This window comes from Abramis brama, assembly GCF_963993115.1.
Source record: "Abramis brama genome assembly, chromosome: 21".
In the NCBI taxonomy this organism is placed as follows: domain Eukaryota; kingdom Metazoa; phylum Chordata; class Actinopteri; order Cypriniformes; family Leuciscidae; genus Abramis; species Abramis brama.
The window spans coordinates 12,242,310-12,259,044 of NC_139983.1; the positions used below are offsets into that span (position 1 = coordinate 12,242,310).

The 16,735-nt window shown below is 37.1% G+C and overlaps 1 protein-coding gene across 1 annotated transcript in view; it reads right to left on the reverse strand.

The window, feature by feature from the left end:
• The window catches only part of smyd3 (SET and MYND domain containing 3), a 194,872-nt gene that overhangs the window by 166,933 nt on the left and 11,204 nt on the right, over positions 1 to 16,735 (reverse strand). The window contains exons 2-4 of the mRNA XM_084096189.1: positions 4,991 to 5,054; positions 2,833 to 2,940; positions 2,638 to 2,695 (exon numbers count right to left, since the gene is read on the reverse strand). Of these exons, the coding sequence (XP_083952315.1) occupies positions 2,638 to 2,695; positions 2,833 to 2,940; positions 4,991 to 5,054 (230 nt within the window). The remainder of the gene's footprint in view (positions 1 to 2,637; positions 2,696 to 2,832; positions 2,941 to 4,990; positions 5,055 to 16,735) is intronic.

Genomic DNA, 16,735 nt, shown 5'->3' on the forward strand with positions numbered 1-16,735 from the left:
TTAAAATAATAAAAGTCCATGTCATGACCCTTTTAAAATGACCCTATTAAAAGGCCAGGGCTGTTGAGTTCCAAAAACTAAAAAAAGCACTGTAAAACCCACCATAAAAATAGTCTATACAACTAGTGCGGTACATGATGTTTCTGAAATATTGTTGATGCTTTGTGGGAAGAGAGGTTTAAGTTTTTATTTGCTGTATAATTACCTATAATAGGTCTTAAATCTCATTTTCACTTGTGCATAATTGAAATATGCCGCTTCGAGACACATTGAGCAAAGTTTGATGTTATTAGGGTTTCCATTCTTGTATTTTTATGCAAATTCTGTCATATAACATAAAAAATGCTGAATCGAAACACTAATATGCAAATTAAATTTCCAAAAAGGGAATAAAAGAACATGCTTGCTTGAGGTGGATACACATTTTTTTATTCAGTTTTTTATTTGGTCAGTAAGTTTTTTTGTTGTTGGTGTTGTTGTTGTTGTTGTTGTTGTTGTTGTTGTTTTGTCTAAAGAAATTAATCCCAAAAGTGATAGTACTTATAATGCAGAATATATAAGACTTATTACAAAAGATTTCCAATAAATGAAATTTCTATTTCTCAAAGAATCCGGGAAAAATTTATCACAAAAATATTAAGCAGCAATACTGCTCTCAACACTGGTAATAATTACAATAAGAAATGTTTATTGAGCACCAAAATCGGCATATTAGATTCATTTCTGAAGAATCATGTTACACTAAAGACTGGAGGGATGGCTGCTGAAAATTCAGCTTTCCCATAATAGGAATACATTTTTAAATATTATAGCAAATTAAAATAACTATTCTGTTTTTATATATTTCACAATATAGCTGTACTTACAATAAAACTATACATTTACTATAAATAAATGCAGACTTGGTGACCATTAGAATCTTATTTCTAAAGATTTTTAAAAATCTGACCCGAAATCTTTGATCTGTAGTGTAAGCTACAATGGAAATGTATTTTCAGAATAAATGTTCTCTCGAACACACTCTAAACTGCAAATAAATAATTTTATTTAATGATAGATCCACAGTGGCTACAACAACCATTTCTATTTGGGCATAATCTGCCCCGGATGTGGCGATTTCTTTCTCTTAAACGCGTGCAATGAAAACGCAAATTTGCAGTTAGACGGGAACGTAATGACATTAATGTCCCATGACCACTCATAATTGACATAAAACCTGTTGTATAAATTTTTGGGTGAATGAATCCTTTCATTTCTGCAATTTTGCATGTCTCATTTGCTACCATTAAATCGTAATATATACAGTATAACAGGATTAAATAGGCTACCCGGCTCTTAGCCATTGAAAAACCCATCGTTCGACCACTAGCGGAAATCACTCCGACACGTGAAGGAAGGAGAACAAATGAAATGCTCTTCTGTTTGTCTAAAGGTCTACATATAAATCTCAACATAAATCAGGACAGCTGCAAAAATGAGGAGCGGATGGATTTCCTGAAATAACACATAAGCCGATGAGACCTTGATTCTGAGGTGAGAGCGAGGGCCGTTAGTGTGATGATGAAGCACAAGTTCAGATGGGGTGCTGACTGCTTCCATAAGGACCATCAGCGGGATTACCTCTCTAATGGCTGCACATTACTTATGACTGAACAGAAAAGAATCAGGCCAAAGAAAAGTCAGAGGCTCTTTGTAACAAAATAGCCAATTACTTCTGAAAAGCCAAGGGCCGCGGGCAGGTTTCACAGAGGGACCGCACCGAGAAAGAGAAGAAAATTCATAATGTTATAATAAACTCCTGCCAGAATATGACATTTATTCACCTTTCATCATAGGAAATCTAATCTTTCAATTTTACAGGATAAATAAGTAAGTGATTTTTACTGCCGCCCATTAACAACACAGCCTATTCTGTAATCTGTATATGACTTTTTTATAAGGAAATTGAACATTGTCTGTTTCTGTGAAGTCTGAAAGGCAACTTCAAATGCTCTAGATTTCAAAAGTGAACTTTTATTTTTGCATTAATGCATTAAAGTGACTTACCATTAAGACCAGAAATTATAATGATTTTCATTTTGATTTCATAATAATGAGAATACATACACAGCACAGTCAGGTGTGATGCTGGATTTCTGGATTAAACTCGGCCCAGGTTTTGTTTTTGAAGAGTACTGGGTCTGAAAACCATTATAGCTTTGCAAATTAACGTTAGTACACAACAGACCAATCAGAACACAGTTTAGAGGTGGTTTATAAATCGTTCTAGTGTTTCCTTACAATAAAACTTAAGCTTGTTCGCTGGTCTAAGTTAGCATTATCTGGTTTAAGACGGTCTCCCAGACTGGGCAGCTGAAAAAAAGAAAGAAAAAAAACCACTTTAAAACTAGTCTGACCAGACTGGGAGACCAGCTCACCAGTTTTTGCTGGTTTTTCAACATTAAGATATTTGTAAGATAACATTTTTAAGATGTATTGTAACAGCACTATGCTACTCTAACAAAATAAAGCATATTGGTTCAGTCCTGGATGCTGACTGATCAACACAGCATTCCAGTCGAACTAAAATACTCAATATAGCAACAACCACTTGACTTGTGTCAGTGCAATGCAAATACAAATCAAACAGGAACTTACGTGACTGGTGTTCAGCTATCGAGTACAGCTCCTCTTGGTCACTTTTTGATTGGCTGAGCTGTAGAAAGAGACAGAAAGTGTGTAACAATATCAAGTCCTGTGGCTAAACACCAGCTGTGATGGTTTTAAATGCAAAACATGCTTTGAACGGGTTTGAAGTGGTCCTAATATGGCAGGTTTTCTGATGTCACATACTAGTTTGAAAATGATCCTAGCAACCAGGCGGACGGAGTCGGTGGGGATTCTTGGCTGGAGGCGCTGAAGGCATTTACATTCTCTCTTGTGATCGAGCCATGCTTGTTTCTGAAGGGTGAAAATGAGGATAGAGAATAAATAGAAAAGAGTTCACAAACATATAAGATGAAGTCACACATCTTCAATCAGATCTTGTCAAATGTGCTTGCTGTGTGTGGTCTCCCTTTAGAGGGAATTATGATGAAAGACCGCCCTACAATTAAAAAAAAGTCAAAGACAAACTTGAGTGCCTGGAGAGAACGAGGCTGGTTTGACAGTGACAGCTTTGCTATTTTAACGCAGCGTGGTGTCTAGTTTTGAGAGACTGGATGTTCTTGAACTGCAAAGACTTCTACAGAGCATCTGACAGACACATTAAAGGGATTTTTCACCAATTAATGTAATTCTGACACAATTTACTCCTCATGTCATTTCCAAACCTGCATGACTTTCTGTCTTCTGTGTTTAGCAGAATGTTCCCGCTGCTCTTTTACATAATATTAACCTGAATGAGGAAGGACACAGTCAAAGTCCCAAACTGAAGTCATAGAAGTAGCCTATATGACTCTTCTGTTCTAAAGCTATACAATAGCTTTCTGTGAGGAACTGAACAAATTTTAAGCCGTTATTGATTTCAAATGAGATTTGAAAACTACAGCAATAATGACTTAAAGTTTGATCTGTTCCTCACACAAAGCCATAAAAAATATAGTGCATGGGTTTTATCGACTAGTTGTATGGTGTTTGTCCTTAGTCATTTTCACAAAGAAAGACAAATGAATACAGGTTTTAAATGACATGAGACATGTAAACGATGACAGAATTTACATTTCTGGTTAAACTATACCTTTAAGTGCCATTAAAAGACAGGAAGTAATACTGGAAAATCTGTTGAATGTAGAATGTGTTTCACAGGTGTATGGCTCCAAGCACCAAATACTTCTGATTGGAAGTCACACTGGACCTCATGCAAGTTTCCGATAACTGCCGGCTCATGAGCGCTTGTACGGGAACCTGGAGAATTTTAATGAGTTTATACTGCCTTTCAGTGGATAACTTCATATCTCTTGGACAGGAAACAATTCATTAGCATAAATGAACACCAGTCTTGCTCTTTCACTGTTTTCTGTGGTGCACCTCAAGGATCTGTTATTGGTCCACCTCTATTTCTAATCTATATACTTCCAGATCATTCAGCGTCATGGTCTTAATTTCCATAGTTATCCTGATGATATACAAATCTATCTTACCGTTCAGCCAATTATGTTTTTCCTCACTTCCTGCCTACAAGATCTCAAAGTATGGATGGCTCAAAACTTCTTAAAACTGAATACTGACAAAGCAGAAACCATGTTAGTAGGCCCTAAATCCTATGTTTCATCCCAACATGACATCTCTGTTCATATTAGCGGAGTTATAGTTAATCTTTCACCCATTATATGGAATCTTGGGGTACTATTTGATTCTAAAATATGCTTTCAACCCCATATCAGCCAGCATGTTAAATCCAGTTAGTTTTCTCATTTTATTGTCAGCAACATTAATTGTTGCAATTAAATGCAATGCAATTGAATGCAATTAACATAATAAACAGTGAAACCTCAATTAGGTTGCTTTTATATTGCAAAAAAAGTACACTGTGATGGACTGGGCGTCTGTCTAGGCCAGGGATAGGCAACTCCGGTCCTGGAGGGCCACTGTCCTGCAGAGTTTAGCTTCAGCCCTGATAAAAACTCACCTGCCTGTATCTATCTAGTAATCCTGAAAACATTGATTGCCTTGTTCAGGTGTGTTTAATTAGGGTTGGAGCTAAACTCTGCAGGACAGTGGCCCTCCAGGACCGGAGTTGCCTATCCCTGGTCTAGGCTGTTTCATTCTCCAAGCAGTTTGGAGAATAGATGAAAGGTGAAATGAAAAGAAATTAAATTAAATTAAATTAAATAAACATCTTTATCTAGGCTGCTGATATGACTGTAATCTCATTTTGGAATCTCATTTGTCAATTATTTTTATTCAAGTGTAAAATGTTACGTAGAAAAAAATGCACCTAAATGAAATGAGATCTCATCTCAAACTTGTTTGTAAAAGCTCTGATGATTAGTGTGTGAAGAGCTCTTACCTGACACTGAACGCTGCAGTACCGTGCCGTCTTACATTGAGAACATCTCGATAGACTTTCGCCTCTGTTAAAAATAAATGAGAAAGAATTAACACCAGCCTCAGTGCTCAGTGCATTTCTCAAGAAACATCCTCAGGCTGAAGAGGAGAAAGTCTGGTTTGATTTACAAGGCTTATAATGGAGCATTCCTGCCCTGACTAAACATCTTTTTCTTTAACGTGTACGTCTAATGACCACCTTTGCTTTTGAGTTCAGTCTATAACTTTAAAGCTCCATGTGAGGAATGTGGTTAACATGCAGAGATCAAATGCATGGGAGAGCCCGAACACAAAAGGTCACGTTATCTCTATAAAATGTCAAGTTATCTGTTTAAAAATGTGTTTAATGTGTCTGGGTTGTGTTCAAACACACATAAGAGTCACGAAAATTGCATACTTAGTGCATGCATGGTTATGTCAGGGGGCTCTGCTTTATCTGTTACAGTCAAAATAAACATAATTGATTTAGTGTAGATGGTCGAGTTTTTTTTCAAGAGATCTTTTTAAAGATTTCTACCAAACAAACAAAATACACGGAGGAAGCATTGACTTTAAATGATTCAATGTTCTGATATCCTTTCCAGAGATGCATATTTCGTAATGCTTTCCCATGGACACTAAAACACTATCTGAGAGAGATTTGCCCACCCAAGAACCCCTCTTTCTCGCTCCCTCCGCCCTTGTCTATATCGCTCCTTTCTGAGTGAACATAATCACAGGGAGTTTAGTAAGACATACCACCAGATCCATCTTCTTGCCACCCTGCTATCTGGAGGTAGTCGGATTTTCGAGCACGCAGGCCCTTGACAAATCACTTTAGTGGGGCTTTGTATCACTCTCTTAAGAGCAGAGAAACTGAAAAGGGTCAGGCACAAATTATAGTGTAGTAGGCCATCCTTCGCTACATCGAATGGACCCTCTGACCCCTTCCTAAATAATGGCGGTTCTATTGTGCATTCTATGCAGGCTAACATGAACACCGCCATTATTTTCATACCATCTATTTTCATGCTGTTTTATATAGCTTTTTCTTATGCCACTTTTGCACTTCAAATAGTTCTTTACATTTTTGTATAAAGTATAAAGCATTTATGTTATACAAATTTAAATTTCAAATAAATGCTGTTGCTTTTTTAACTTTCTATTTACCAAAGAATCATGAAAAATGTATCAGTTTCTCCAAAAAAAAAAAAATGTTTTCAACATTGATGTTTCTTATTGTTCTTACTGACAGGAAAATGTTTCTTAAGCACTAAATCAGCATATTAGAATGATTTATGAAGGATCGTGTGACACTGAAGACTGGAGTAATGATGCTGAAAATTCAGCTTTATATCACAGGAATAAATTACATTTGAACAGTTATTTTCAATCATAATAATATTTCACAATATTACTGATATTACTGTTTTTACTGCATTTTGGATCAAATAAATGCAGCCTTGGTAAGCAGAAGAGACTTATTTAAAAAAAATCATATCAATTTTGAACAAAAGTGTATATTTATACAATGAACACTTTAAATGTCATGACAATCTACTGTGTTAACATCTGCAAACAAATCTATGAATGCTTTCTATTGTGCCATCAACAGAACCCTTATGAGATCCAGAACAGTGGAGAAATCTGAGCCATCTCAATCAGACATTCATGCCGGTGGGTATATCTGCTGATTCAGCTTTGAAAGAATCAACATTATGAAAAAAACTAAATATGCACAAACAAGACACAAACAAAGAGGAACATGCTGAAATGAAGATGTTATCAAGAACAACAACCATGCAATGCCAAAGCCAAAGTCACGTTATGAAAATAAATCATTCAGGCTTATGTATTAGAAATTCTTATTTTGAGAGGTCAAGAAATAATGGCCATTTGGTTTCCAACACACAGTAATCGGTAGACTGATCACAACATCCTTGGCCATCTGACCAATCAGAGCAGAGTAGGCTCTCGAAAAAGAGGGGTTTAGAGAGACCGGATCCTTTATCTGTTTCAGACTCTTTGAGAAAAGAGGTGATGCTGCAGTGTGTATTATGAGACAATGAAAGTGTTTTTTTTTTGTTTTTTTTACGTGGATATGCATGTAAACCTATAGTAGAAGTAGCCTGACTACGTCAGACTTCCTACTTCCGCTCAATTTCATTTCGCTTCTGTAGTCAGTCTTTTCCAGCGGCCTTCGGACGGCCGGGCCAATCAACGAACAGAGGGCGGGCTGAGAGCCGTGACGTAGATGCTGATTGTACCGTGGATGCGTAGATTTACTTCACATAATCTGCAAAAGTCGTTCACAGCCATGTTTACTCCGGTATTTCGCTCGATGGTTTTGTTTTCGCATCATACATGTGTTTACAGTGGAAGTTAGATGCGGCTGAGCATGCGCATAACACACGCCATAACCAAACGTCATGTGATTGGCTTACGGGTAACCAATGATTTTAAACTTCAGACAAGCGCCCCCCCGCGAGAAAGAAAACACTTTTCAATTGTGCCATGCCAGACTCTGTCTACAAAGCAAAGCGAAGTAGCAGAGTTTGGTATTACCAGGCTATAGTAGAAGACCTCCAAAGCAAAATGATGAGCCTTTAAAACAGAATAATAGGAGCCCTTTAATTGTGAAAAATTACTTAAAGGAATACTTTCACTTGAAAACAACTTTGAAACAACTTGAGGGTGAGTAAATGATGACAGAATTTTCATTTTTAAGTGAACCATTCCTTTAATGTAACTAATGTTAGTGAGAGATTTCTTGACAAAGTACAGTTAGTTTAACAAAGAAAGAATTAATAGCTAAACGGATGATGAAATAATAAGCAATGCTTAACCTTGGCTTCAACTGGAAATTAAAAAAAGCGTATCCAACATGGGCCTGTGTGGACTTCTATAAAAACTGCTGATGCTTCAGAAGGTAAGAGTCATTGGCCGTAATGGAATACACAGAGTCTGGCGCTGTCCAAAACCAAAGCACAGGCTGTAAGTCACAGCACAACACAAGAGTCCTACAGCAGCGGAGCAGCCATAAACCTGTCCTCATTACTGCACACACAAAATGAGAGGTGAGTGGAGATGAACACACAGAGAACTCATCATGATACATCAAAATAAAATACAAAATAAATACTAATACATAAATAGAAACTACTTGCTGAGCTGAATGTGCAGCTATTTCTGTATTTGGGAAAGTTATATGGGTTTTTAATGGCCAGACTCAAATCTGCTATGAAAGCAGGCACTTTGATTCCTCATTCCTCAGAGTATTGATTTTGAGATACAGACGGTAAGTGTTTCCCGACTGATAAGAACTGGCCAGAAAAGCAGCACTCTCACATAGCACTCTATTACACCGAAATACTGCAAAGCTGAGACTGCTCTACAGATTCATAAAAGTCATGATTAACATGCAAATTTGGCAAGGTTTGGGAATTTAATAATTGCCATATGTGTGGACAGTACAAGGCAAGGCAGTGAGAAAGAGCCAGGCCTTTAATAATGATACAAAATGTCAAACGATAACACGATAATGTCTTAAATATGTCATCAAATAACCACTGATTCAATCTCATTGAATTTCACTACAAAGAAGCATGTCCTAATTTTTCCAGATGATTCTTTTCCCTCTAATAAAGCTCACAGAATTTGATACAATTTTATCCCTAGCACAAAATGTTTTATTAAAGCATTTGATCTAAGATATAATTATTTTAAATTGTCACCCATATTATAACACATCGCATTTTTATTATTTGGTACGGTTTTGTATTGCCCTCCTGCCTTGATAATCATATACTTTCACAGCATGGTGCAATAGTTACAAATCTTGTAACCAAAATAAATAAATAAAAATTACAGGAACAAAACCCAAACAAAAGCATATTCCTTAAGGTTTGGCATGTTTGAAAGCTCACTGTGTCGTAGAGAAACACTGCGCTCCAGTGGCCAGATGCTCCGACTTCAGATGCAAAAAAATGACACTCTCTCTCGTTCAGAGCTTAGAATCACCCTGCCAACAGTCCTTATGCATCCCTTTTATTTTTCATTAACAACAGACAAATATCCTGAGGCGGATCTCTTTAGATCAGAACCAGCAGAGGAACGGAATCACAGCGGTATCTGCAGGGAGTCAAAAATCTGATTATCCCTATACGCCTAATGCCTAATCGGATTTCTGCATGCGGCCGAACACAAGGCAGGGTTTCTTAATTTCAAAAATTGACAATAATTCCACATAAATATGGCATCCTATCATAATCTGCAAATTATCTAACATGAGCGCTGCAAGGATAAGTTTTCATTTTCCATGTCCACACACACAAAACTGTCCTGGAATGAATGACTCTCTGCCTGTTTCACACACCGAGAGCTATAGGCAGAAAGATGAGTGTCCGGACCAGAAGACCAGAAGAGGAAGAGGAGGAGGAGGAGGAAGATGAGAGAGGCAAACACTAACAGTGCAGATACGAGCACTCACTAACCCACAAACACACTCCAACGGGCCAATTAGAGTGTTTAACCTCAAAGGACACAAACACTCCTCACAGCGACTCAAAGCCTGTCAGACAACACCTCTATAAATGACACTTTCTTCACTAGTCTATTCATTAAGGAAGAAAAAAAATGGGGAAATGGAAGAAAATAAGATCAACAATATTTATTTATTATTATTTAAAAGCATGAATAATACTTAATGGGATAAAAAGCATATTTCTTAAAAAATGTATTGTTATTGATGGTGAATGTTATTGATGTGGCAAACTATATTGACACATTGGTTCTAATTTGCATACCTGCACTATATACTAAAAGTATTTACTTAATTGATGATGGGAAAGTGCATATTTTTAAAGTCACCATGAAATCAAAAGTGCAATTCTTAATTCTTTTCAGAATATTGCAGTGTTATTTATTTGTTATAAATGATTTAGCCGTGCACATCTTTTCTTTTTTTATTCTGTTCTTTTTTTTTATTCACATGCTCTCGTAATCTTTAATCAAAATAACTTCCCCTTCCCTCTTCTCTATTCTGGTGACGCGTTTACTGGCATTAGGGAGGGACTACCTGTCACTCACATGACACCACAGCCATCCGATCAATTCCCCAAAAAATCAAGTCCCACCTTACATTTTCTTCTCATTCAGAAGCCGTTTCACTTGTATACAGTATATGTCACAATAGAGAAGAAAAAACTACTGCACCTTCTCTATCCTGCAGACACATCTTAACACAAGTGCACAGTCAAGTCAAAGTCAAGCATTTGAAATGTTCAATGTCAAATGTTTTTCAGTCCTTGAACAGCATTGCCATTTTGGTATATAGCACAACACTTTATTTGAGCTGCAAGATTCTGGATAACTTGAGAATCACAATTTATTTTTAATTAAAATAAAGATCACGACTCTCCCACGATTCTGAACAGACAACTAGATGTAGGCTAATTTACTAGAGGTTCTGACACAATGATAATTGCTGTGCTGCAGTCTATTTAGAAAATATTGAATTATTAGATTTCGTTTTTTTTATTTAATCAATGAATGATTCAATGACTCACTAATAAAAACTTCACTTGTGTCATTACTGGATGGATCAGCGTTTTTTAAAGAATCTATTAAATTAATGATTCAATGACAAATACTTTTATTAACAGTCAGTTGTCGCCACCTACAGGCGTAATGATGCGATGATACAATTTTAGTTTGAAGCGTCATTACTTTCAAAAGGTGATTTGCTGTTAAATTTTGATCGCTACCGTAGACATCAGTATTTGTATCCGAACTATAAACTTTTATTCCAGTAATTCTGAAATAATTTGGATTACTGTAACACAGCGGCAGCATAGATTGTGTGTGTGTACGCTGTGATCGTACTTGTCAAAGGTTTAAAGGGATACTTCACCGATTAGCATTAAGCTTTGTATCAGTAGAAACCTGGCAGTATTTTCGAATGGCCGCGCTTCCCTCCCTCATGTCCCCCTGAGACGAGAGATTTCTGTATTGTGTGTCTGGAAAAAAACCTCAGATGACGCAAAAATCGTCATTTAGTGTCATCAGAGGCGAGAGACTACAGCCAGTAGTAGGAGCTGTTCCGCATGTTTTCAACCCGCCCATAGGGGGATCTCATGATAAAACGGTAGGCTTGTTCGACTTCATGCAGCTCTGCGCAGACCGATCGGCGGCTGACTTGAAGCAGTGCATGCCGGTTAGAAATTTTGTCCGACTTGATGCAGCGCCGACGCCACGTGACTGTGATGTGTGCCATCAAAGTATCGCGAGAGCGATTCGAGAGTAGCCGGAGAACTCAGCCAGCGCAGCTTCTCAAGAGCGGCTGCACTGGGCTGCAGGAGGGCTGATGACGACACAGCTGTTCCACGATTGGCCGGATTCACGGCATGACAACGATCACGTGTGTTTCGTGTTTATTCGAAAACCTTTAGTTCCTCTAAAAGCTCTCAAATCAGTTTATTATAACAGTGAACACTCTTTTCATGTCGTTGTCATGTTATGTGTCATGTTTATCAAATTAAAACTGATTAAAAAACGTAGACTCCACTTCATTGATAGTAGCTTATGTTGAACTTTATTCTTGTTCAAACAGACGCTGGATGAAGCAGTACATAAAGTATTGAATGAAAATGTCTCTGAAACATCTGTGCATTATTTGGCAAATATTGCATTTATTTCACTGCAGCTGTGGTAAAGTATGCAAACACCACGTGAGCGGTCACTACGGGAACCAGAAAGTGTCCGACTTCACGTCTCCGTTTGCAGCTCCTCCCCGCCTGCACGCGGCTACTCTCGCCGATCGGGTGCATCCAGCCGCAGCCGATGTCGAACACACCTAATGTCTTTTCATTTCTTCAACACTGCCCTCTGTAACCGGTAGGCGTGGCTTGGGAGTGGCTTCGTAGGGCAGCGAAGCAAGTGCATTCTGGGAGTTGCTGTCTTTCATACACATGAGCCAAAAATACATTTTCTGTCTTTTCTCAGTCTAGAAGGCACCAACTTCTAAAAATCTACTACATAAATGACCCACTTTAAATACACATTCATCTTTCCAGCGGTGAAATATCCCTTTAATAGACATCGCCAAATCGTTGTCATTTAGGAAAATGGGTGTTTAAATCAATAAGATCGCAATCTTTTAGCAAGAAGCTCACACACATTCAGAAGTTTGAGATCAGTAAGATTTTTATTGTCTTTAAAAATACTCTCTTATTTGCTCACCAAGGCTGCATTTGTTTGATATCAAATATTTAATAATATTTTAATGTATTTTAAAATGTAATGTATTCCTGTCATGCATTACTCCAGTCAGTGTCACATGTTCCTTCAGAAATCATTCTAATATGCTTTGTTATCTATCTATCTATCTATCTATCTATCTATCTATCTATCTATCTATCTATCTATCTACACACACACACACACACACACATATATACACTGTATATATATTTATATCTTATCTTATAATCTTATACTGACTTCAAACTTTTGAAAGGTACTGTATAGATATATAATATATAATTTATATTTTTATTCTGGTATTCTGAGACCAGCCTTATATTAGCCAGGGTCTACAGATAAAAGCTTGCAATAAATCGAATCAGAGCTGTCACGGCAAAAAAAGAAGAAAAGTGGGGGAAAAGGAGCCAATAGCCACTAATCCTGGAAATGAGAAACCTGCTCAGGCACAACAGGCTGAATAATTATCAGTTCCTCAGAGCTACTGGTGCTACAGCTTACAGCAGGAATTAATTACTCAAGCACTGAAGCAGATACACAACCCTCTTCCCACACACACACACACACACACATGCTAACTGTGCCAGCAGTGTACCTGTGTAAGATTAGGTCAAGACAGAAAACCTAAACTTCATCTCCTGAAATGCATGACAGGAAAGGATTTTGTCAGTGAGCTACCATGGCTTTTAATTTGATATGGCATTTGATGTGGCATATTTGTAAATTCATAGCACTAATACGAGACTGTGACCTTTCCAGGCAGAAAATCATTAGTATCACCATCATAGTGTATAATCCTATTTGTCACAACACACGACGAGTGGTGTGAATTATTAGGGAAGCCCTTCATTTGTTGTAACCACTGATTAAAAAGGAAATAAATCTTTTAGGCTCTATGACTTCATGGATTCAAAGGAGGCTTTAATTTCTTCACGGTCTGGGGCTGCAGAGACTAAAATTACAGAGATGCCATTAGGCTTGAGGGTTTTCGGCTGTAATCGAGTAAAACCTTAAACAACAAGCAAAGGAGGCTCTCGTCCTGTGATTACTGCCCCGAACAGAACGACGCTGCCTTCTTTAGCTTGGGTAAATCACACTAAAGGAAAGTTTTGTAACTCGATTTTTCATTTCAAAACTCTCTGTAATGATGCTAGCAGGATTTTAGTGGTTGATATGGGAATAGAATTATTTTGTGTTTCCAAAATAAAATAAATAATTTCACCCCCTGTGGTGAAAATCAAGTTTTTAATGTTGTTTTATATGTATTTGTGTTGTTTTTAATATGATTTAAAGCTCTCATGTAACAATTTTGTAATAAAATTTCCGAAAATAACTATATTTCCTCCAGCTGTGTAGGCTACTTACAATATCTCAAAAGTCTCCAAAGATTCTTTATTTCAGAGAAATTCCGATTTTAAATAACTGTCCGTCCCAGAAGCGATATTTTTTTCCCCAGGATGGTAGGGGAAGACTCATGAATATTCATTAGGGAAGTCATCCCTGATTGGTCTGATGACCTACCCCTAACCCCACTCCTAAACCTACCCGTCACTGGGGGTCTTATGACCTCCATAACCCCGCCCCTAAACCTACCCGTCACTGGGGTTAAGACCAATCAGGGATGACTTCCCTAATGAATATTCATGAGTCTTCCCCTACCATCCTGGGAAAAAAAATATCGCGTCCCGGAAAAGAAATGTCGCCTCTCAGTGACGCAATGTCCGCACTATCCTTTTTTTCCAGTGTGGACCATGTGATATTCCACCACACCGGAATATCACATGGTCAAATGCGGAAGTGGTGGTTATAGCGTTATTGCCATAGACTGTATGGTTATAGCTGTTATGGATCACGATTACTCTTTGGCGAGTATTGAAGTGCCAACAAAACGAAAGCGTCCATATTCGGATACACGCAGACTGTGTGACAAACGGAGGAATAAAACCCGGATAAATATCGGCCAGGCGTTTTCGAGATGGAGAGAGCTGCGCAACAATCTTGGACTTGACAGAGACTCTGCGCTCGCGAGTGTATTGATAGACAGGTAAGCAAATAATTTTTTTTTTATTGTACAAGTAACGTAATAGTTACAGTAAAGATGATTTTAATAGATATGAATTAATGACAAATAGCTGTAAGTTGTAACGGGATAATATAGCATAACATTTCACGTTCCTTGCAGTTCATTAATTATGATGACATAAAATAATACGATCAGACATACAGGTAATACAAAAACGAATAAATTACCTCATCCGTGATCATGATTCATTAATTCCATTTAGATACATCGCTAGATGGTGAAAACGCATTAAAAACGACATCTCCCATCGTCACCTCCTTCATAGCGTCATCAAGCTTCGCCTTTGTTATTGTTGGAAACTGCGCCCTCTTGTGGTCAAAATTTTTTACATATTGGAGCTTTAAGACAAGCCATGTCCAAATTCATAAGTCAACACCATTGCTGAGTATTTTCTCCTTAAAACTGCAGTGAACCAAAGACAGTCTCAAAAACACGGTTTGAAATCGCGGGTGTTTCTGACGTCACAAACTACCTTGTAACCAATCAGGTCAACGTGTGATCGTCAACGAGTGGATCTCTGAGCTGGTGTGAGTGAGTGGAGGCGGGGCTAATTTGCATATTCATAGAACCACGTATACTAAATGAGGCAAGGGATAGAGTTACATTCAAGCATATTTTTAACAAGTGACTAGATAAGATAGTTTGGGGTGTGAGTGTGTGCAGTTTACATTGTAGAACAAAACTAATTAAGTTTACCACAGGCTTTAGTTTACTCCTAAATTGAAAAACCCCATAGGAAAATCTCGAAGTAACCAGCGGCGAATCAGTCTTCCAGACGTCATACCTGCACCACTCTGTTACCAAAACACGCTAGAAGTGGTTGATCAATCACAACACAATGGCCAATCAGAGCACACTGCGCTTTTCAGAAGGAGGGGCTTCATAGAGACAGAAATTAAACAGTGTTACTGACAGACTGGGAGGAGAGGTGCTGCAACAATGTAAAATATGTGAAAAAATTATGCGTTTTTGAACATTGTAGCTTGAATATATATATATGTATATTTATTTGTGGATCATAATGTATTTATTTAAAATAAATTCAAATAATAACTCTGGATGTTCAGAGTGGTTTCTTACCACAATTTGAGATGAAGCGCTAGACTGTAGCAATATACACTCCAAAAGTAAAATATTTATGGAGTTTACAAAAAAGGATTTTACAAAAAAAAATGAAAATACACATCTAATAAACGTTTCAGTAATGTACGTGTGCAATAGCAGCTATTCACTACCCAGTATACAACCCAGATGTCCAAAAACATCTCAAAAAGAGGTTTATTTAGCTCATTTAATTATTTAATTTATTTCTTTAACAAAACTAATTATAAGTTAAGTGGAATTGCAATGTATCTAATATGTGAAAAATATTAAAATGGTGTGACTATAGTACATTGAGAATAAATTACTACAATAAAAAGGTGAAAGGAAAAAAGCTGTCTTCTTGAACCTGTCTCATGCACCATAGCCTAGATCCATAAAACAATCAGATGTTTCTGTTTAAACGCTCTGGAATATCACATCCCATAATCTTATAATGAGAAGAGGCTTTCATGCCTCTGCAGGAGAAGTGCGAGTGAGCTTTTCCAGGCAGCCCAAGAAAACCTGGGCAGCATTTGTAGCCAGTGCACTCAAAAACCTTACAGTTAACCCTCTCTTGGCAGGACGTCCAGCATCACTGTCAAACCTCTGCAGCTGATCCAGGTGCTCTTCACGTGTTGGTCAAAAATTATCAATTCTTTTTTTTAATTAAATTATGTAGTACCTACTATATTTTAGTTCGATAATGTTTTTTTTTTATTTTGTATTTTGTATTTTTAGGGAGCTAAATCATATTTAAGCTGTATTTATTATCCAGTTATTCACTTTTTTGAGCATATACCTGAAAATTTAATTTCCAACTTAAACTGTCGTAAATCTTGAATGCTTTTAGAGCACAGACTTTTTTGATCTCTTTTCAAAGACGACACTTGGCAGATTTTTTGCTGAAGTGAAAAAAAAGTTTTAAAAAAGTGAACTCAAAAAAAGTGACAGAATTTTACATTGTTAATTTTATTGTTATGAAAAATACACAAATATTCCATTTTCAATTTATGAATTATATATTGATAAAACTGCAAGAAAATCAAAGCCATAAATCTAAACAAGTTTTGTTCTTGATATCTCAAAAAAATGTGCTTTCAGTAAGATTTTGTTTGGCCGCAGTATCAAACGTTTTCACTAGATGAAATTCATCTCCCATTAATTTCCAATGCGGTCCTTTTTGACCGCAAGAAACACAAGTGTGAGTTTTTTTTTCAGGACCATTTAACCGTTTCAAATCATGTCCATGATTTTTTTTTTTTTTTATTCACATAGCAAATGCCAAAACCTTTACCAAGTTTC